Here is a 23,352-nt window from a genome sequence, read left to right on the forward strand (position 1 = left end):
ATTGGTGATCCTAAACAGGGCAACCAAGGAAGAAATTGGCTTCTGAGTTGATGGTTTATTTTGTGTATAACCAGCTATAATGACAAAGCTGTAAGCTAGTTTTATTGTTTATTGGCCTTTTGAAAAGACTTAATAGTTTCTCAAGATTTGGCATTTTAAACTGAAGAATAATACTCTAAATTGATAGTTAGGATATGTTTAGTAGTTGTGTATAGAAAGTGGAAGAAATTTCCTCAACATGGAAATTTAACTTCCCTCATTTTGTGGTGCAGCATTCCTTAGGTATCATGGCCCTATGCTATCTATCGTCCAGTGTCTGAAAGCAGTTGTTTCATATATTTTGCCTAGTTTTCTGATTGTTGACAGTGGAGGTTAGGTTTAAATCTTATTATTTCCTATGGTTAGAAGCAGGAATTCAATATATATTACCTTGTGTTATGAAAAAGGGTCATAAAATAATTTCTAACATAAAAGAGCAATTGAAAGATTTCTAGGGATGGGTTATATAAACTATAAAGCACTAGGCAAATAAATACCAGTTGTTACTATAATCATAAGGTCATTATAAAGGAAACCCAGTTTAACGACATGAATTTCATTGTGCCAACTAATAACACTTGTTTGTAATAAATGCAGTAATACATGGGAGACATTATTCTCCTGCCATTTGAGAAATTATAGCACATAAAGATTATTTATCACCCTCAACTCACTTTATCCATTAATTCAGAAGGCTATTAAGAAGTATTTTCTGCCCCCAAACCTTTTTTCTTATCTATTTTCTTTAAACAAAACCACAGTTTTTTTCCTATTGACTCTACTATGAAACTTTAAAAAATCAGGGCAGGAGTTTTCGACTTTCTTTTAATAAACTTAGTTTTTGTTTTTATTGTCCTTGTTTGAAATTAAATGATGTGGCTGTGACATTTCAGAGTTTGCCAGACTTGTAGAAGAGTTCCGAAGCTTTGGGGCAAAGCTGGTGCAGTCATCCAGTGGCGGCAGCCATGGCACTTTTGAATGGGTCGACAGCATGTTGGTTCGGGCCCTGAAGTCTGGAGATTGGCTTTTGATGGATAACGTTAACTTTTGCAAGTAAGAACCTTCTGCCCAATCATGAGTGAGCCTGACTGAAATTTGGAATATGCTTGTCAGAGTAGATACTGAGGTAGAAGTTTTGGTGTTTTTAATACGCTGTTTCTTAAGTAAAAATGCATCCTCAGCCACGTTCTGTAGATTTCTCCCTGTGTTGAACTTACTAGTTGGTAATTAGACAGCTGCAAGATTTTAGTGAGCTGAACTGAAGGCTAACAGAATTGGATTACATTTTCAGTTGTTTTTGAGTCCTTTTTATTTAATACCAGAATGACCAGATAATGGTCATTTTTGAGTGCAGATTTCTGAGTTACCTTTAAGTGATAATGTTGGGAAGTGGGGGAGAGGGGAGGGGAAAAGAGAAAAGAGTTACAGTTCAGGGAATTTGCTACCATTTTCCATTATTTTGTGATTTTACTGTGTATGGATCTCTGGACTATGTGCCTTGAGAGTGAAATTGGGAATTGATGGGAAAGATCACAGTTCTGTGTAGGGGAGTGATTTGTGCTGAGAGAAGACATGGGTCAGGAGCAGTGGGAGGCTTGTGCGAGGAAAAGCAGAGTCAAGACAGCACGTCAATCTGTTCCCCATTTTAACTCTCTCTGTGCAGCCCGTCCGTGCTGGATCGTTTGAATGCTTTGCTTGAACCTGGAGGTGTCCTCACTGTTAGTGAGAGAGGAATGATAGATGGATCCACTCCCACCATAACACCACATCCCAATTTCAGGTATGTGTGCCTCTTAAGTTTCCGCCTAAGAGTCTGACAGCCTCGATAGCAGAGGCTGACATTCAGTAGGCCCTTTTTAGGTATTATGTTGACAACCCCGTTATAAGTATGTTCACCCATTCATTGATTCAGTTAACAAAGTATTTATTGAGGCCCTGCTCTTTGCCAGGCTCTGGGGATAACAGTGGTAAATGAGAGACACAAGTCCTGCGGTGGTTGGTGGTGAAGGGTAGAAGCAGGGAGACCAGTTACAAGCCTTTTGCAGTAGTTCAGGGAAGAGATAATGATAGTTTATACTAGGTGGTCAGATGAATAGCACGTGTCAATGAACTTGTGGGTTGAGAAAAAGAGAAAGTAAGGATGCTATCTAAGTTTTTGGCTTCAGTAATGGGGTAAATGGGGGTGCTGTTCACTGAGAAAGGGAAGAATGGCAAAGGAGCAGGATTGGTGTGGGAGGGTCAGCAGGGAATCGCTGTTTAGTGTTGGAGATGTCCAATAGCTAGATGTAGGTGTTAACTGGACATTGAACGTATGATGCTAATTGTTTCAGGAAAACATAGTGCTTCTTTTTCTGTGCTCTGTAGGTAAGTTAGAATGATAAATTACTACTGCCTGGTTTGGGGAATATCTGAAAGTTAAGAACCTTAAAGTTCTCAGATATCACTAAAGGTGCAGTATTTAGTTCCTAGAGAATGGATTTGCTGTATTTTGATGCATTTTAGAACTAGAACATAGAATACATGTGACAATAGTAGACTTTTCATTAGTGGTGTCTCCCTTGATAAGCTCCCTGAAGATGAGCCAAATAAGATTTGCCCTCACCCGTTGTTGCTGAGCTGCACCATTGGTTGCACTGGGATTTAAATTTTTTTCCCCTTTGAATTGCTGTGTTACTAGACTTTTTCTCTCAATGGATCCTGTTCATGGAGAAATATCCCGAGCTATGAGGAATCGTGGGCTTGAAATCTACATTTCAGGAGAAGGGGATGGGAGCATCCCAGATGACCTGGATCTGAAAATTCTGCTGCACAGCCTTGGGTTGGTGGGGGACAGTGTGTGTGACACCCTCTTGGCTCTACACAGAGAGACCCAAAGTGCTTTTGTAGGTAAGGTGCTTGACTTCTATACCTCTGCAGGATTTTATTCCTGTGGAAATTCATGTGTTACTCCGTTTGACTGCTGGTTCAGGAGTTCTTTAGCGTACATAGACATTACCACAAAAATGTAGATGTTCCAGGAATCTCCTTCGCCTAACAGCAGGTTTAAGTGAGGCACAGGAATTAGTTTAAAGAAGTTTCCCAGGTAATTCTGATGCATGCAGTCAGAGACCCACATGTTGAAGAATACTGCTTCAAGCACTGAGATTTTGAAGTTTGTCCCTCATTTCTTCAGGATCATCATTTGAATTATTTAAATAGATAGATGTTACTTCCAACTATACAAGAAAAAGCAATAACAGTAGTAATAATAATAAATGGAAACCTATTTATTGAATAACTACTAAGTGTTAGGTTCAATGTTCGTTGCTTTTTTAGTATTCACATTAGTTCTGCAAGGCATGCCTTTCTATTTTACAGATAAGGCTAAGAGATGTTGAGTAACTCATCAAAGCCAAATAGTAAATAACGACAGCTGGAATTTGAAAGTATGTCTGTTGGATTTCAAAGCACATAGTCCTTTATGAGGCCATGGTCATTTTGCCCCCTTTATTGTATGTCAACTTAATAGGAAGGTTATATATGACCAGCTTTGCACACTTATAAAATGTTGCCACAAGTCCATGTTGTCTAGTGAGACTCTAAAGTCCACTTAGAAGGCTTTCTAAAATAAGTATCTGGGTAGCTTTGAGTGAAACGAAGTTTGATGTAAAGGTGGAATTTCTTCATTTTCATTGGAGATTTCACAGAATCTATTGCTCATAGATGGCGATATTTTTTCTTTATAGGTTCTCCAACATCATCTATTTCAACTCTAATTCAGACAGCCTTACTCATTGTGCAGTACCTGCAGCGAGGGCTGAGTTTAGACAGAGCCTTTTCTGAAGCATGCTGGGAAGCGTATGTCCGCTCCCAGCACTCACCAGCAAACCAGAAGGTACCATGAAGTGTTTCACACTGCTTTCTAAACTATAACACTCTATATTATTTAGTACTAAGGAAATTTTTTTTGTTGATGACAAATTTAATGACCTAGCAGTTATTCTCTAGTAGAGATCTGGTATCCAGGTACGTTTCTGGAAAGTAGGTTAAATGTGAATATTACATGCTTGAAATTTATCATCAGAAAATGTAGCAGTTAGCTTATAATGTACATTTTTGATAGGACATATATGTTGGTGCCTATACACCATGCATTTTTATCTCCTACCAGCTCATGCAAGCTTTACTGGAGAAACATATTTCTTCTCTGCAAGCACATGAAACCTGGGGTAGCTCCATTCTTGCTGTGGGGCTGTGGCCAGATTCTTTGCCCTCAGCTCTCTTTGCTATGGAAGATTCTCACCTCTCTATCGTACGAAGCGATGGACAGATCTTAGCATATTGCCTCAACAGGATGAGCATGAAAACGAGCAGCTGGGCAAGGTTAGCAGAGCCTTGAGCCTGTGTGTCTCTGGCATCTTCACTGTGTTGTTTGTTTTTTATGTAATGTTTGTCACCCAACGTATTAGACCAGAATGTTATGTAGCCATTTATTACCAGCTGTCAGAGGTTCATTGTGATATTGCTCTCTATTTGTTACTATAGGTGCATGAAATTCGTGCACTGGGGGCGGGGGGCGGGAATGGTGTCCCTCAGCCCAGCCTGCACCCTCTCTAATCTGGGATCCTTCTCACAATCCAGGACTGCTGGCTCCCAACTGCTCGCCTGCCTGCCTGATTGCCCCTAACCGCTTCTGCCTGCCAGCCTGATCACCCCCTAACCACTCCCCTGCTAGCCTGATTGACGCCTAACTGCCCCCCCTGCTGGCCTGGTCGCCCACAACTGCCCTCCCCTGCCGGCCTGGTCGCCCCTAACTGCCCTCCCCTGCAGGCCTGGTTCCCCCTAACTGCCCTCCCCTGCTGGCCTGGTTCCCCCCAACTGTCCTCCCCTGCCGGCCTGGTCACCCCCAACTGCCCTCCCCTGCCGGACTGGTCACACCCAACTTCCCTCCCCTGCCAGCCTTGTCGCTCCTAACTGCCCTCCCCTGCCGGCCTGGTAGCCCATAACTGCCCTCCCCTGCAGGCCTGGTTCCCCCCAACTGCCCTCCCCTCCTGGCCTGATCGCCCACAACTACCCTCTCCTGCCAGCCATCTTGTGCAAGGGCGTGAGGGTCAATTTGCATATTACCTCTTTATTATATAGGATTCATTCGGTATATGTTTTAATTGTCCTCTTCAGAGGGGACTCATCTTTTCCCCAATACTTCTTTGATCCATTATCTGTAAAATTATTTTCCTGGTTCTTTGAAATGTTAAATGAAAGTTCATTCTAGTACTGACTTTGCATATTCCAATGAATTTCAGGATTCAGCCTCTTACCTTGCCAGACTTAGAGAAAATTATGCAGTCCCCCAATCCCGAGAGCCTGAAATTTAGTTCTGTCGAAGTGGATACTTTTTGGATTGATGAACCAGAAGTTCTGGCCATGGCTGTTAAATTGCTCATAGAAAGAGCAACCAATCAAGATTGGATGCTCAGAGTTAAGTGGCTTTACCATTTAGCCAAGAATATACCACAGGGGCTTGGTGAGTAGAAAAGCTTAATTTGTATAATGAGTGAATTTACACCTCTCCTGTTTTAGTGCCTCAGCAGCTGTGTTATTCTAACTACACTGCTACGTTACATAAGGGAGATCGCATAGCAAGAAATTTGTGACCTAGCATTACTGTTTATGTAGTTGTTAAAAAATTAAAAATCATATCTGCCCTTAGGTGTGTCCCAAAAGAAACTTTTTTCCTGTGCAATGCTTAGCATTTCAAAGTCTGTCCACCTTTATGTCAAATCCATCAGGAAAATATACTATATTATATAACTTTTTATTTTCTTGAACATCCTGCTTTTTGTATAAATAATGCTGCACAACCATTTTATCTGGGATAGGTGTTGCTTTTGGTGAATTCATTTCCCCTAGAAGTACTTAAGAGACTTACTAATTCCAGGTGCTCTCAGTTGTCATGCTTAATATTTCTGTACTTTTTTTATTCTGAAAGATGAAAAAGCAACAGTAACAACATCACATGGGTTGTAAAGTACAGGACATGGAATTTTTTCGTAGAACTTGTTTAAAATAATAGATTACATGAGCCTTTCTGCCCCATGAGAATTTATAGATAAGCCAATGAATGTGTATATTATTGTGGTAATTGTGATCTGTCTAAAAATGGTTCCTGTGTGATAGCTACTAGCCACAGGTCACGGTAAAAGATAACCATGAACTAATTAAGGTGAAATAAAATCTAAAGTCCAGTCCCTTAGTTGCACTGACCACATTTCAGGTGCTAACTAACAGGTGACTAGTGGCTGCTATAGAACATTTTCGTCATTGTGCAGAAAGTTTTGTTGGACAGCCTGTTTTAGATACTAAAGTTTGCTTCTCGTTCCTCCACAGAGTCAATACAGATTCATTTGGAAGCCAGTGCTGCATCTCTTAGGAAATTTTACTCAAATTCTCTCTCAGCTGGGATCAGTAATGTCATCAAAATATTACAACCAAATATAACAGGTACTGCACCTGATTTGATTTCCATTGAGTTCCCAGGGAAAAGACCTGTCAGAGCTACCTCTGCAACATGGTATTTTTTAGAACACTCAGAGCATCCAGATGCAAATTCCACTTCTTTGTCTGGAACCAGCCATTTATCCTTCAGTTTCTGAAAAAGGATGATACACAGTGAAGTGGGAAGAACATGGGAGTTGGAAGACTGGGCTGTGGTTCCAACTTGTCCACAGACTGGCTTGTTGATTTGGGGCCCATCATTCATACTTACTGCCTGTGTTTGAAAAACATGGAAGTTAAATTCACTTATATAGGGTCACTTCTACTTATAACATTCTATTACTTATTAGTACTGTTAATAGAAAGGTTTTTTAAACTAGAAAGCTATTTGACTTGAAGGGGCAATAAGGATCAATTGCTTGAGGAAATATAAACCCTTGAAAAAGTTATAAAGCCTTTAATAAAAAGTTATAAAACCATAGTGATGAAAGAAATAGCCATCCAAGCTTTCTAATCAAATGAAGTATTCAAAATTTCTTTTTAATTAACTGGTGAGATAGAAGACTTGTTTACTGGAGCAGAATAATATGAAGTTGATTGAACGTAAGCATTAATAAGGAAAATAGGGAACATCTTCACAGATACAGGTTTTTAATTTCTCACACTCACCTTCATCTGATGTTGATCAAATATATACCATTAGCCATTTGCTTTAGTAAAAAGTATGCATGATGCCTTTGTGCTAAACCAATTCCCCTATGTACACTAAAAGTAATGAGGTGAATGATTGTGAAGCAGTCAAGCGACAGTAGTCAGGTTATGGCTGAACTAATTGGTGGCTTTCCAATTATGAAATAATTTTTGGTCTTTGAGAATATAGTTCTAGAGTAGAGTAGCAGGTTCCCTTTTTAGCAGACACCACTTGCCCACTTTTGGAATATAGTAAGTCTGTTTTCATCTTCCTTTTCAACTGTAGCTCTGGATTGACTAGTCTTACTGGATTTTGGGATATGGTTTTCTTCCTTGATTGCCTTACTCAGTTGGCATTTGTCATCTACTGTATGGCGGAAGTCTTTAAAATTTGAAGAACTGACCTGTCTTGTGCAGCCACCTTCAAGTTAATGTTAGCATTGTCCCTCCCTCTGGTTCTCACAACTGGGGGAAGGGCGGGGGGTTAGAGAATGATCACTGCTGCTTGACAGAGAAGTGCCAAGTTTGAGCCAAAGGAGCTCAAGTGAGGTGTCAGCAGCAACAAGAAATGGCTTTTAGGTGAAATAACCTTGTTTTCTTATTGAAGCAAATAATGAGAGGTATTCATTCATTTTCTGCCATGTAAGTTAGTTTTCTTGTGGTTAATTGCAAAAGATTGGGTAATTAAGCCCATGGATTATTTTTCTGACCAGTAGTAGGATCTGAGCAAGTGAATGCATTGGTTGGAATGTTTATGTTCCATTAATGATTGCCTTTCTATTCTACAGTGGAATGAATTTTCAGGACTGGTAGAAATTTTGCATTTAGAAAGGAAATAGCATAAAAGCTGTTGAACCCTACTTTTCTAGTATCATCTGCCGAAATCAGCATTTCTCTGTGCCACCTCTTCCCCATCAGGACTGAATGTGGTCAACTTAAAACAATGAAAGCTCTCAACAGGAATTTGCCAGGCAAGGAGTTTAAAGCCAAAATTCTTTTTTTGTTTTGTTTTATTAACCAGAAGAATTTGTGATTCCTTTGGACCCTCGATGGAATATGCAGGCTTTGGACATCATTCGAAGTTCGATGGACTTTGACCCTCAAACGGACCAGTCTGAGCAGCTCTTTGCCCTTTTAGAGTCCATTGCAAACAAGTAGGTGAAGCCTGCTGTTCTGGGCATTGTTTGCCTCCTGTACACTCTGGCTTCTCAGATTATACCTTTCCTCCGTCTCTGTCTTATGTTTGTTTAATCTTCTGAACCTAATACCTACTTGGTGATGGCCATGATTGCCTCTATTACCACTTCTCCTTTGTGCTCAGAGAAGTAATTCTGACTGTGATGTCAAAATTCCTATAATTTTTGCAGGTTCTTAATAATTAAATAGGGTTCTTTAAGAGAAACACCAGCTTAGCATTAATGGTGGGATATATTTTATGGTTAATTCTTTGTCATCGTATGGTCATGTTTGTACTATTTTCTGGGTATGATTCCCTGTAGCTCCTCCATGTTCATCTACCTGTTCTCTCATATGTCCTTTCCTTAGTCATCTGTCTGTCACATCATTTCATTTTCTCAAATGCTAGAGACATAACATAGCACCTGCATGCTTATGTTCACGCTCACATATCAATTTACCTAATTGGCATATAAGCTAGCCTTTCCTCACCTTTTAATGTAATGACCAGCAGTTATTTTTAACTAGAAGCCCAGTGCACGAAATTCGTGCACAGCGGGGGGTTGTCCCTCAGCCCAGCCTGCACCCTCTCCAATCTGGGACTCCTGGAGGGATGTCCGACTGCCTGTTTAGGCCCGATCCTGGTGGGATCGGGCCTAAACGGGCAGTCGGACATCCCTCTCACAATCCAGGACTGCTGGCTCCCAACTGCTTGCCTGCCTGCCTTCCTGATTGCCCCTAACCGCTTCTGCCTGCTAGCCTGATCACCCCCTAACCACTCCGCTGCCAGCCTGGTTGATGCTTAACTGCTCCCCTGCCAGCCCGATTGCCCCCAACTTCCCTCCTCTGCCAGCCTGGTCACCCCTAACTGTCCTCTCCTGCAGGGTTGATCACCTCCAACTGCCCTCCCTTGCAAGCCTGGTCCCTCTCAACTGCCCTCCCTGGCAGGCCGGGTGCCTCCCAACTGCCCTCCCCTGCTGGCCATCTTGTAGTGGCCATCTTGTGTCCACATGGGGACAGGTATATTGTGTGTTGCAGTGATGATCAATCTGTATATTACTTTTATTAGATAGGATAGAGGCCTGGTGCACGGGTGGGGGCCAGCTGGTTTGCCCTGAAGGGTGTCCCGGATCAGGGTGGGGTTCCCTTGGGGTGTGGGGCGGCCTGAGCGAGGGGTCTGTGGTGGTTTGCAGGCCGGCCACGCCCCTTGGCAACCCAAGCGGAGGCCTGGTATCTGGAATTTATTTTCCTTCTACAATTGAAACTTTGTAGCCTGGAGCGGAGCCAAGCCTGCTGCTCCCTCCGGGGTGGCAGCCATTTTTGTGGCAGTTAATTCACCTTCTACAATTGAAATTTTGTAGCATTAAGTGGGTGAGCCCGGCCAGGGTGTGCGGAAAGCTTTGCTTCCCCTGTTGCCGCCGGCAACCCTGGCCTGCTCTCTCAAGCTCCATTCTGCCGCCATTTGTTTGAATTTGTTTACCTTCTATAATTGAAACTTTGTAGCTTGAGTGGAGGCTTAGGCCTGCAACGGCTATGGGAAAGCTTCGCTTGCTCTGTTACCTGGGTAACCTTGCTCTCTGTGGCTGTAGCCATCTTGGATGGGGTAATCTGCATACTCGTCCTGATTGGCTGGTGGGCATGGCTTATGTAGCGGAGTGATGGTTAATTTGCATATTACCATTTTATTAGAGAGGATTGGCCATCAGTGCAATACATTCTTTAAAATAATTTTGTAATGGAGGTATAATGCGCATTTCAGAAAAGTGCACTTAATGGGTATGTATGGAATTGATGAGTTTTCCTAAAGTGAACTCATGCATGTGATGAGTGCTAGCACCTCAGAGAACCCCTTGTTTTCTCCTCTAGTAACTCCCCCACAACCTCCCCAGGTGACTTCTAACACCACAGATTAATTTTATGATGCTCAGTTTTTAAGGTCCCAGTACAGTTTTGTGGGATCATAACAGAGCAACAGAATGAGGCCTCGCCATGTACCTAGACATAGCCTTTTCCAGCCATCTGTCCTCCTCCCACCAACTTTGTTTTCATCACTCTCACCTGTTTCTCTAGTCCAGAATTTGTAGAGGCAGGAGAGGAATGTCAGGTTGAAGGACATTGATGTTTTAAGGATTCTCAGGATTCAGCAGATAAAGGATGTGATTGAAAAGTATTATTCATCAATATTAGTTTGTTATGTTATTGAATCTCATTTCAGGACAATCATATATCTTGACCGGGAAAAACGAATTTTTACTGAAGCAAATCTGGCTCCTGTTGGTAGCAAAAAGTTAAGAAATAGTGTCTTGAGAATGTCCTTTGAATTCCATAAAGGTAAGAACACTGCCTTTCATATTCTTGTTACACATCTGATTGCAAAATGTTGCTGAAGTTAAGAGACATTGATTAGCTGCTGCCATTTTATTGGTTCCTTTTGATTTGCTGGCCTGATTTTAAACATGTTCCCTTGCTTAGTACTACTGATAGACTGCTTTTAATATGTCCTTGTTTTCCTTTACTTTTTATAACAACTGTATGCTATGTAGGCCCCATGTTCTGAAAGGGGAAAGGGAGGCACAGAAATACTCAAGGTCACATCTCTAGCAAGTAACAGTTAAAACTTGAAACCTAGGTCTGTTGGCTCAATAAGTACATGCTCATAAGTATTTGGTTATAGGTTCTTTCTTCCTCCCTACTTTATTTATTTATTTATTTTTTAATTGCCTTGTTTTCTTTTTTTTTTAAATTTCTTTATTGATTAAGGTGTCACATATTTGTCCTCATCCCCCCATTCCCATCCCACACCCCTCCCCATGGATGCCCCAACCCTCTGTTGAACTTAAGCATTGGTTAGGCTCATATGCATGCACACAAGACCTTTGGTTGATCTCTCCCCCCTCCCCCCACCCTCCCCTATCCTCCCTCTGAGGCCCGATAGTCTGATCGATGCCTCCTTGTTTCTGGTTCTGTTCTTGTTCATCAGTCTATGTTGTTCATCATTTCCCCTAGATGAGCGAAATCATGTGTCACTAGAGATATACTTATAAGAATTGAATGTGCGACGAGCAATAATAGTTATGCTGACAGGCAAATGAATCAGTCTGCAGTGAGTTTCTTTCTGGTCCAACAGTTCTTTTGAGACCCAATATCAATGTCCACCAGTTCCTTATGAGTACATGTCGGCACTGACCCCTCAGCTCTGGATGGTGGACAAATGGTGGTAATGCAGGTCCGACTCCCTCTGGTTTGGTCTCGGCCGGATCCAGGGGCACGGCTTCACCCGGATCCAGGGGCCCACGGCCTCACCCGGACCCGGGATCCAGCCTCACCCGGATCTAGGGGCACACGGCCTCGCCCAGACCCAGGATTCAGCTTCATCCGGACCCAGGGGCGCATGGCCTCACCCGGACCCAGGGGCGCGTGGCCTCTCCCAGACCCAGGGTCGCGTGGCCTCACCCGGATCCAGGGGCCCACGGCCTCACCTGGACCCGGGACCCAGGTTCACCCGGATCCAGGGGCCCACGGCCTCACCCGGACCCGGGGCCAGACTCACCCGGATCCAGGGACCCACGGCCTCACCCGGACCCGGGACCTAGGCTCACCCGGATCCAGGGGCCCACAGCCTCACCCGGACCCGGGACCCAGGCTCACCCGGAACCAGGGGCCCACGGCCTCACCCGGACCCGGGGCCAGTCTCACCCGGATCCAGGGGCCCACGGCCTCACCCGGACCCGGGGCCAGGCTCACCCGGATCCAGGGACCCACGGCCTCACCCAGACCCGGGGCCAGGCTCACCCGGATCCAGGGGCCCACGGCCTCACCCGGACCCGGGACCCAGGCTCACCTGTATCCAGGGGCCCACGGCCTCACCCGGACCCGGGGCCAGGCTCACCCGGATCCAGGGGCCCACGGCCTCACCCGGACCCGGGGCCAGGCTCACCCGGATCCAGGGGCCCACGGCCTCACCCGGACCCGGGGCCAGGCTCACCCGGATCCAGGGGCCCACGGCCTCACCCGGACCCGGGGCCAGGCTCACCCGGATCCAGGGGCCCACGGCCTCACCCGGACCCGGGGCCAGGCTCACCCGGATCCAGGGGCCCACGGCCTCATCCGGACCCGGGACCCAGGCTCACCCGGACTTCCTCCCTACTTTAGTTTTTTTAAATTGAAAAGATATCCATGCTTGTTGGGGAAAATTCAAGCTAAATCCTATATAATAAAAGCCCAGTATGCTAAGTGTCCAGTTGTCCATTCAACCAATCAAAGCATAATATGCTAATGATATGCTAAGGCTGCTCAACCAATCACTATGACGTGCAGTGACTGCCAAGGGGCAGTCAAACGGTCGACCAGTTGCTATGATGTGCACTGACCACCAGGGGGCAGATGCTCCAACCGGTAGGTTAGCTTGCTGCTGGGGTCTGGCCCATCAGGACTGAGTAAGATGGGCCAGACACGCCTTGGAGCCCTCCTGCGGTCCCTCCCCGGTGGGCCAACCTCCCGTGTCCCTCCCCGGCCCTGATTGTGCATGGGTGGGGTCCCTCAGCCTGGCCTGCTCCCTCTCACAATCCAGGACCCCTCAGGGGATGTTGGAGAGTCTGTTTCAGCCTAATCCCTCAGGCCAGGCTGAGGGACCCCACTGGTGCACGAATTCGTGCACTGGGCCTCTAGTAGAAACATAAAATTGCAGAATTCAGCTTTTAAAGCTGTTACTGTTAATAGTACATTTGTTTGTATCTTCTTATATCTGTGCTCTCTGTACATTCAAACAAATATACACTTAGTTTTTCTTTTTTTTCTTAAATATATTTTTATTGATTTTTTACAGAGACGAAGGGAGAGGGATAGAGAGTTAGAAACATCGATCAGCTGCCTCCTGCACACTCCCTACTAGGGATGTGCCTGCAACCAAGGTACATGCCCTTCACTGGAATCGAACCTGGGACCCTTGAGTCCGCAGGCCGATGCTCCATCCACTGAGCCAAACCGATTAGGGCCTTAGTTTTTCTTTTGTATTTAAATGAGTACTTGTTTAAAATATGTATTACTCTATAATTTTTTTTTCATGAAGGCAGTGTGGCCGAAACCGGTTTGGCTCAGTGGATAGAGCGTCGGCCTGCGGACTGAAGGGTCCCAGGTTCAATTCCGGTCAAGGGCATGTACCTTGGTTGCAGGCACATCCCCAGTGGGGAGTGTGCAGGAGGCGACTGATCGATGTTTCTCTCTCATCGATGTTTCTAACTCTCTATCCCTCTCTCTTCCTCTCTGAAAAAAATCAATAAAATATATTAAAAAAAAAAAAGACTGTGAACATTTATAGGTATGCATTCATGATCTGCAAGTTTAGTAATAGTAGGTAAAGAAGAGTTTCAAAATTGACCTTTGTACTGGGGATAATATTATATTTCATATTACAGCTGATTTTGAAAATGTCCAGAGATTAATTTGAATCTGATGGGATGTTTTTATTTTATTTATGTCAACTCTAAGATCCAGAGAGCTATCAGAGCCTGCCCCATGAAATTGTGGTCAATCTTGCTGCTTTTTTTGAACTTTGTGATGCACTAATCCTGCTCTGGGTACAGTCCTCCCAGGGAATAGTGTCTGATAACAGTGTCAATGAGGTAAGGAAAAATGTACCTATTTTTATTCTAACAACATTTGTCTTGGCACAAAGATTCTTAGGAATAAGACTAACTTCATTGTTATGTCAAATATTATTTTAGAAATTTAATTGTTCTTAACACTTTAAAACATACACACATTTTAAAGCTTTATTGGGGTATAATTGACATACAACAAATGGCACGTATTTAAAGTGTTTCATTATATATGTATATACCTATTAGTCCCTTACCGCAATCAAGATAGTGAACATATATCCATTACCCTCAATCTTCCCTCATGTTCTTTTATATTCCTTTTCTGTCCCCTGCCCCCATCCCAACTAGGTATATATAGCATTTTCTATAAATGAAATTATGCAGTACATACTCTTTTTTTTCTGATGACTTTCATTCAAAATAGTTATTTTGAGATGCATCCATATTGTTTGGTGTATCAAGAGTTCATTAAGATTGCCTAGTAATTCCATTGAATGCATGTTTTAGAACTTATTTATCAATGTATATGTTGCTGGACTTTGGAGTTTTTAGTTTCATTTTAATTAAGCCTTCTAGACATCACTGTCACATGTGGATTTAATTGATTTTTGAATCTGGATTATTCTAGTAATTCCATTAAACTAGAATAGCAGATCTTAAACCCTTTGGTCTCAAGACTCCTTTATGGTCTTAAAAGTTACTAAAGGTCCAAAAGAACTTTTGTTTATATGGTTACATCAGTATTTATTAAATTAAGATATAAATCTGAGAAATATAAAAAAATAGTTATTTATCTATTAAAAAACACAGTAACAGATCCATTTCATGTTAACATGAATAACATTTTAAATGAAAAATCAACTCTTCCAAAACAAAAATTAATGAGAAAGAGTGATAGTGTTTTACATTTCTGTATGTCTTTTTAATTTCTGGCTTTACTGAAGAAAGCTGGATTCTTACATCTGCTTCTGCATTCATTTTTTTGCAATATATTTGTTTGGGTTGAAAAACTGGCCTCTATTCGTAGTTATGAGGTTAGAAAAAGGAGGAGTATCTAAGTAGACATTTCATATAATTGTGAATATTTTTCTTTGATACTATACCACAACTTGACAGGTGGTGGTTTTATAAAGGTTACTTGTAATATGGAATCCAAAAAAATGTCACTAAACTTGTTATACATTAAAATCCATTGGTCTAGCTTGCACTTTGGATAGACTTTTACCCTTGTGTGCATTTATAGCTGATGTATTGGTAATTTGGAAAATATTGTTCACTGAGTTATCAGATCTTCCAAATGCTGACATATTTCATTCTTCAATATAAATAAAGTCACAGTCATAAAAAAAAAAAATGACTGCAAACCTCATCGGAAAAATCTTTTAACATTAGGAAGTTGTTAAGGTCTTAGTTTTTCAAAGTTTTAGGTTTTGCTTAAAAACTTAAATTTTATCACTGGCAGCATATACTCCGAATTATTTTTCATGACCTGACAGATTCACTTTATTCATTTCCAATACAGTGTTTGCCAACTACCCAGTCACAGTTTGTCTGTTATCTTTTTTTTTTTTTTTTTGGTACCATTAGTATAAATGTCAACATGGGAAAGAGGCAAGTAATGCGATATTATTGTTAACATAGCTTTAACTTCATGGAAACCGTGAAAGGAATCACTAATCTTGAGACTACTTGCTATAAAAATACATTTTTGCAAGAGCAGTGTTTGGGACTCACATTTACCTAATTTGCATTCAGAGCTACATAAATGAAAACAGTGGGTATTAATCAGAAATGGACCCTAACATATGTGGTCAGTTGATATTTATTTTTTTTGGGGGGAGGGGGTTAATCCTGAGGATATTTTTCCCATTGATTTTTTAGAGAGAGTGGAAGGAAGGGGGAGAGACATACACATGCAGCGAGAGAGAGAGAGAGAGAGAGAGAGAGGACAGAGAGGACAGAGAGAGAGAAAAACATAGATGTGAGAGACACATTGATTGATTGCCTCCTGCATGTGCCCCGACTGGGGCCTAGGATCGAGCCTGCAACTGAGGTATGTGTCCTTGACTGGAATCAAACCCATGACCCTTCAGTCCACGGGCCACAGGCTGACAACTCTAACCACTTAGCAACTGGCTAGCACGGTCAGTTGATTTTGTTACTGTTTTTGCCAGATATGCAAAGGTCATTTACTGGAGAAAAAGAGTCTATCCTACAAATGGAACAACTACATGTTCATATAATAAAGTAAAAATTAGCCTTTATCCCTATCTTACATTATATCGAAAGTTACTTCAAAATGGACCATAGCCTAATATTAAAGCCAAAACTATGAACTGTCTAAAAGAAAACATAGGAGAAAATCTTCATAACCTGAGGATAGGGAAAGATTTTGGAAGATTGTTTATAAAAGTTTCATCAAAATCAAACACTTCTGTTCTTAGTAGACAACTTTAAGAAAATGGAAACACTGGGAGCAAGTGTTAAAAAATCATACATAAATTATATAAACAAACTAATAAGACACCCCAATTACGAAATGAGATTTTTTTTTTAATAGGTGTTTCTCAGAAGATAATAAGAATGCCTAGTAAGAACTTGCAAAATTGCAAGATCATTAGTTATCAAGGAAATGGAAATTGAAACCATAGTGAGGTGTCACACACCAAAATGGCTAAAGTTATAATCACTAACAGCAGCAAATATTAGCAAGGAAATGGAACAACTTGGACTCGCCTATACTGTTGGTTGGAAGACAAAATTAGTGCAGCTTCTTTTTAAGACAAGTTGGTGGTTTCTTATAAAATTACCTATACACTTAGCCATAAGACCCAGTAATTCTGTTTTCTCTAATGTAATAGCTCTGAAGTTTTAAGTACTAGGAGGAAAGATTTTTTGCCTTCTCTGACTGCCTTAATGTCCCTAAAAACATTCCAGTGGAATATTAGACCTTTCATGTGTGCGTGTTGAATATTGGTTAGTAATTGAAGTCTATGTCTTCTGTCTTTTCTGGGAGATGTTTGTGAGCAGTTTTGGTTTCCTTTGTTTTTAGATCTTGGCTTCTCTGCGGTGGCGGGACCGGTTTTGGACTGTGGCTGACACAGTAAAAGTGGATGCCCCAGGGCTGGCCTTGCTTGCCCTTCACTGGCACTGGGTTTTAAAACATTTGGTCCGTCAGATTCCCAAACTCCTGATGAACCATGAAGACAAGTAAGACTCATGTTTAGAGTAATAATGTCAATATCTACAGTATTGATTATTTTAAAGAGAAGATGGCTTGGAATTTAAACTTTTTTCTTTGGATTATTCCCTTGGTCTACTAGTGAATGTAAATCAGATATAAAATGTAAATGATGTCTCTTATTGTCTAGCATGTTCCCCTTTCCTTACTTCCCCTCTGCCCTTTTTCTCCTTCTCTAAAGATATTACAAAGAGGTCCAGACTGTCTCCGAGCATATTCAGAATTGCTTGGGGAGCCCGACTGGTGGCTTCACTGGTATAAAGAAGTTGCAGAAGTTCCTGGGACGACCGTTGCCTTTTAAGGTAAACCTTGGGATCATGTAATAATCAAAGGTTTGACCTCTTCTGAAGTTCTTCTGGAATGTGAAACTGCCATTCAGTTGGATTCCTCCTTGCCTGCAAAGCTTACCTTAAGTGTTAAGTAGCCAATGAATACTATTAACTGATTTGTTAAAGGTTATCATTTTACTTACTCTTGGGACTACTAAGGCTAGGTAGTAACTTTATTACAGTAAAATCTTCTGAGAGCATCAGAACAAGCAAACCATATATTTTCTAGCGGTGTGGAAATTGTTTGAATCTTTTCTCAGACATGAATAGGTTGCTTAAAAGAACCACATTTCTTCTCTATAGTAGGCTCCCCTGGGTTTTATTGTTTCAGGAGAAGCTGGTGGTGGAGTGTTTTTCACAACTGAAAACTCTTAACAAAGCCCTTGCCATCAGGGAGCGGATGGCTGCCGTGGGGGAAAGTGGATGGCTGGAAGACATCAGTCGGCTCCAAGTGGTTGCTTCTGAATGGACATTAAAGAAAAGTCTTCTACACGCCTGGGGGTTGGTCCTCAGAGCTAATATTCTGGAAGATATCAACCCAGGTAACATACTCTGCAATATGGCCTGCTGACAGATACTCTAAGAGTGTGTCTGCCACCCTGCAGCCAATAAGTTCTAAGTTTTCCCCTTAGATTTTTTTCTTTTTCTTCCCCCCACCCCCATTGGTATACTATAACTACCATTAAATAAGTGTCAGGCATAGAGCTAAACTTTATATACATTGTTTAATTCTGTCATTAGACTTCTGCAGGTATTAATAACGTTTCACAGATACAGCACTCAAGCTCAGGTTAAGCTGCACTTTGGTTAAGCTCACAGTCATATTACTGGCTGTTGGGAATCTGATCCTGTACGATTGACTGCTGTATAATGATGCCACATGTGTCCTTTTGTCCAGATGAATTGAAGAATCTTGTGAATGCTCAGTGTTTAGAAGTAAAAGCCAAAGGAATTTCACTTGGTTTTCTGGAGCGCAAGCCCAATGATGCTTCCACCCCATCTCAGCCAGACTTTACCTCCTTAATTCAACTCACCAGGAGTGTTCAGTTATGGCCTGCAATGGAGTATCTGGCTGTGCTTTGGCAGTACAAAGTGACAGCTGATTTTATGACACAGGCTTGTCTGAGAAGGTAAGCCATTTTCCTTGGGGGAACTTCTTTTCTTGTTAGGTTAATCTGTGTGTCCTACATGTGACACAAAGCACAGACTTGTCTTGAGGGGGAGTAGTTGGCGAAGCAGAGGGAGGTCAGTTGCCAATTTAGAAAGCCACAACTTCTTGAAGATTCTTGCTTATCTTCACTCTACCTTTAAAAGTTGTTGGCTATTTTTCCAGTAGTATTGTTTGCTTGTTTTTTAAGTAAATGTATTCTAAGTGAAGTGTTTTTCATATTTCTGTACATAGCAGTTTTCTAGCCATTCATCAATAGTTCACAGCCTACCCTCTCTCCTTTATTTTTGGAACAGGCCCAGTAAAAATCAGCAACCCCAGATAGATGAGGAAATAAGTCATCATATCACATTTTGTCTTAAGCACACACCAGTCGCTCCTCAAGAACTTCGAGACCTTTGGTCCTTACTGCATCATCAGAAGGTAAAAACCAAAATTAAAAAGAAATACACCTCCTTTACACTATGAGCTGATTAGATTTTTCTATGACAGACTAGTTGCATAACATTTTATTTAATCTCAAAATTACATGTTGCAAACTCCATTCTTACCTGAGTTAACTTCAAGGGGGAGAATTTTTAATGTTCTTTTGCAGTAATTACCTGGATATTTCTCAGCTCTAATCGCAGAATCATCCTATTCCATTTTCCAGTTAAAAGAGGATAAAATATTTGCTTATTTTTATTTGGTTTCTCAAAAATACATTGTGAGAGTGGGTTTTACTCTTTCTCCAAGAGTAACTATTGAATGTGAAAAATTGTAAACTGTAGTAAATACAACTTCATTAGTACAATCTTAATTTTTTAAATAATGTTTTATTTATCTGTTTTGCTGTTGGGAATCAGTTATAATTGTTTGATTTATTTTACTTATATTTTTTCATGCAACCTTACAAAGCAGATCTCTTCTTAGTTTTTGTTTGTTTGTTTTTAACCCTCACCTGAGGATATGTTTTTCATCGATTCTAGAGAGAGAAGAAGGGAAAGAGAGAGAGAAACATTGATGTGAGAAACATAAATTGGTTGCTTTATACACATGCCCCCACCAGGGATTAAACCCGCAACCTGGGTATGTGCCTTGATTGGAAATTGAACCTGCGACACTTTGGTACACAGATGACCATCTAACCACTGAGCAACACTGGCCAGTGCTCTTCTTAGTTTTATAAATTACTAGGGGCCCAGTGCACGAATTTGTGTACCTTGAAAGGAACTGTGGGCCGCGAGGCTGCAGTAGGCACAGGGATGGGTCTCGGCCCATCCTCCGTGCCCCCGCCTAGTCCCTCCCACTGTGGCCCCTGGCCCCCGGCCCCCTGTCTGCCGGCAGCTCCGCTCCCACCGCTCCCACACACTGATGGCGCCAGCCCCACTTGCACCCACTGACAGTGGGGAGTGATTGGGGCCAGCACCAGCAGTGGATGTGAGTGGGGCCATCGTCAACAGTGGGTGCGAGTGGCAGCTGCTGCCCCGATCACCCCTCAGGAGCAGGGGGAGGTGGAGAAGCCCTCAGGGGTGATTAGGGCTAGCAGCTGCCACTCGTACCCGCTGATGGCGCCAAGTGATCGGGACCGGTACTGGGCACTGGCAGCGGGTACGAGCTGCGGCTCCAGTGCCAGCTGCAGGTGCGAGTGGGGCTGGTGCTGGCAGTGGGTGCAAGCAGCGGATCTGGCACCGGCTGCGGGTGAGAGCGTGGTGGGGGACCACGGCTTGTGGGAGCGAAGAATTTTCAGTAACCACCAGAGGCTTTCCCCCTTGACAGCAGCCGGCACCCTGCCTTGGTCTGGTGCCCCCACCCCACTCACTTGATGCACTATCCTGCTGTGGCCAACGCCCGCCATGTTCCGCACGTGCCCCCTGGTGGTTAGCGCAAATCATAGCGACCGGTTGTTCTGGTTGTTCCACCTTTCGGTTTATTTGCATATTAGCCTTTTATTATATAGGACAATCTGGGTAGCCCTGGCTGGTATGGGTCAGTGGTTAAGAGCATTGGCCTGCGCACCGAAGTGTCAAGGGTCAGGGACATTTACCTGGGTTGCGGGTTCAATGTGTGAGGCAACTGATTGATGTTTCTCTCTCACATCAGTGTTTCTCTCTCTCTCCCTTTTTTTCTCTCTTCGGTCAGTGAAAAAACATATCCACAAGTTAGAATTAAAAAAAATATATATATATAATCAGGATCAGTGACTTTACCAGGATCACCAGGATGGCATAAAATTAGGAATATCAGGATTAATATCTTTAAACCCATATTAATTTTAAATGGATCTTATTAGATAGAGGTCATATAACTTGATTTATGAAATCATTCTCAGATATTCGCTTATCTAATTATTCTTTATCTCTAGGTGTCTACAGAAGAAATTATCTCTTTGTGGTCCGGCTTATTTAATTCCACATTTATGTCTTTCTGGAGCAGTACTGTGACCACAAATCCAGAGTACTGGCTCACATGGAACCCTCTGACTGTTGTGGAGCAGAGGGAGAGGCCCAAGTCCCTTTTGGACTCCACACTGAAGGTTTGTTGGCATAAAACATAAAAATGTTTGATGATAGTGGAAAAGAGTTTGCAATAGATCTAGTAATAAATACTTATTGCTAGCATAAAGCAGTGACTAAGTAATTGTAGTACTCTTTTTTCTACAGGATATTTATAAGTGTACTTTTAAAGAAGATAATTCTGTTTTAAATGATTTGGGAAGTTCTGAATTAAAAAAAAGGTTCCTTAAAAAAGTATTTTATCTCTTTTCTAAACAAAATATTCTTTTTACTAATTACAAAATATTTAAACAATACATACATGAGTTCATGTGTGTGTATATGCATGTATAGTAGAATTCAGTAGAAATAATCACTCTTTGCTCTGTGTATTTTCTTTTGTTAAATATGTTTTTATTGCTTTTAGAGAGAGGGGGGGAGAGAGAAACATCAATTGGCTGCCTCCTGCACACCCCCTGTCAGGGATCAAACCTGCAACCCAGGGCATGTGCCCTGACTGGGAATCAAACCTGGGTTTTTTCGTGCATGGGATGATGCTCAACCAACTGAGCTACACCATCCAGGGCTTTGCTCTGTATCTTGTTTACCTATATTTTATATTAACCCTTTGCACTCGCTTGCTTTTTTCTCGATTCCTTTATTCTAATGCTAACCCGTGTCGAGTCACACTCGACATTCGAGTGCAAAAGGTTAAATATATACGTCAACAAAAATAAGATCATTTTTTTGTTTACATAATACATTATGGAAACCTGTACCTGTCATTTCATCTTATTCTTTTTATTAATTTAAATTCTTTATAGTTGAAAGTATTACATATGTCTCCTTTATTCTGCCATTAACCTCTCCCGCCTGCTTCCGCCCCCCAGAACATGCCCTCACCCCCCTACTGTGTGTGTCCATTGGTTATGTTTACATGCATGTATGCAAATCCTTTGGTTGATCTCCTCCACCCGCCCCCCTTTCCCCATTCCCTACCTTCCCTTTGAGGTTTGTTGGTCTGTTCGATGCTTCTGTGTCTCTATATTTATTTTTGTTCATCAGTTTATGTTGTTCCAGCTTATTCTTTTTAAGGTATTCCATCCTTCAAATGTGCTGGAATTTATTTAATCACAGGTTGTGAGGTTTCTCGTCTGTATTTCCTCCCTTTCCTGTAATAAGCATACTGTATCAATTCCCCTTGCATTAAGTTTTTGTCCCTTTGAGTATTTCTGTGTATATAAGAACTGGAATTTAACCCTTGATTAAAGTATGCACAGTTAAAGAAATTTATAGCTATTACCAGAATGTCAGGTGGTTTTTGTTTTACTTTTTAAACATTCTAGGAGCCAGTAAAAAGGGAGATCATGAAGCTTTGGACAACCACAGGAGGACTTGGGACTAGAGCACAGTTTCCTTTATTATATACATGAGGGCCTGTTTCTCCATCACATTGCCACACTGGTGTTATCAACATTTAATTAGACAGTTTTTAAAATCTCATTTTAATCCATACTCCCTTGATTATTTCTTGAGATTGAACATGATTGTGTATGTATATTGATCATTCATGTTCATTGCCCATTTTGTTTAAAAAATTGGGTTTGACATTTTATTATTGGATATCTCTTTTTTTAAAAATAAATATTTTTATTGATTTCAGAGAGAAAGGGAGATGGAGAGAGAGAGAGAAACGTTAATGATGAGAGAGAATCATAGATCAGGTGCCTCCTACACACCCCACACTGGGGATGGAGCCCACAACCCAGGCATGTACCCTAATGGGGATCAAACATGACCTGGTTCATAGATTGCTGCTCAACCACTGAGCCATGCCAGTCAGGCTGGATATCTCTTTACATATGGTTATTAAACATTTTCCTAACAATGTTTGGAAATGTATTTCTATTGTTTTCTTGTCTCTCAAGTTTTTTAATGTCTTATTTTTATATGTTTTTATTCATTTTTTAGAGGTAGAGGAAGGGAGAGGGCTCGAGAGAGACATCGATGAGAGAGAAACATCATTGATCAGCTACTGCCTACTCGCCCCCTACTGGAAATCGAGCCCACAACCTGGGCATGTGCCGTGACCTGGAATCAAACTGTGACCTCTTGGTTCCTAGGTTGATGCTCAACTACTGAGCCATGACGGCTGGGCTTA

General features: G+C 41.9%; 1 protein-coding gene across 3 annotated transcripts in view; it reads left to right on the plus strand.

The window, feature by feature from the left end:
- MDN1 (midasin AAA ATPase 1) overlaps nucleotides 1-23,352 on the plus strand; it is a 151,513-nt gene that overhangs the window by 79,099 nt on the left and 49,062 nt on the right. For all 3 annotated transcript variants that reach the window (XM_079780520.1, XM_079780521.1, XM_079780522.1), the window contains exons 44-59: nucleotides 933-1,092; nucleotides 1,703-1,819; nucleotides 2,717-2,925; nucleotides 3,765-3,913; nucleotides 4,190-4,401; nucleotides 5,322-5,542; nucleotides 6,406-6,519; nucleotides 8,225-8,357; nucleotides 10,595-10,710; nucleotides 13,867-14,000; nucleotides 17,032-17,189; nucleotides 17,402-17,522; nucleotides 17,881-18,091; nucleotides 18,448-18,679; nucleotides 19,014-19,140; nucleotides 21,062-21,232. In XM_079780520.1, the coding sequence (XP_079636646.1) occupies nucleotides 933-1,092; nucleotides 1,703-1,819; nucleotides 2,717-2,925; nucleotides 3,765-3,913; nucleotides 4,190-4,401; nucleotides 5,322-5,542; nucleotides 6,406-6,519; nucleotides 8,225-8,357; nucleotides 10,595-10,710; nucleotides 13,867-14,000; nucleotides 17,032-17,189; nucleotides 17,402-17,522; nucleotides 17,881-18,091; nucleotides 18,448-18,679; nucleotides 19,014-19,140; nucleotides 21,062-21,232 (2,585 nt within the window). The remainder of the gene's footprint in view (nucleotides 1-932; nucleotides 1,093-1,702; nucleotides 1,820-2,716; nucleotides 2,926-3,764; nucleotides 3,914-4,189; nucleotides 4,402-5,321; nucleotides 5,543-6,405; nucleotides 6,520-8,224; nucleotides 8,358-10,594; nucleotides 10,711-13,866; nucleotides 14,001-17,031; nucleotides 17,190-17,401; nucleotides 17,523-17,880; nucleotides 18,092-18,447; nucleotides 18,680-19,013; nucleotides 19,141-21,061; nucleotides 21,233-23,352) is intronic.

This window comes from Cnephaeus nilssonii, assembly GCF_951640355.1.
Source record: "Cnephaeus nilssonii genome assembly, chromosome: 9".
Classification (NCBI taxonomy): domain Eukaryota; kingdom Metazoa; phylum Chordata; class Mammalia; order Chiroptera; family Vespertilionidae; genus Cnephaeus; species Cnephaeus nilssonii.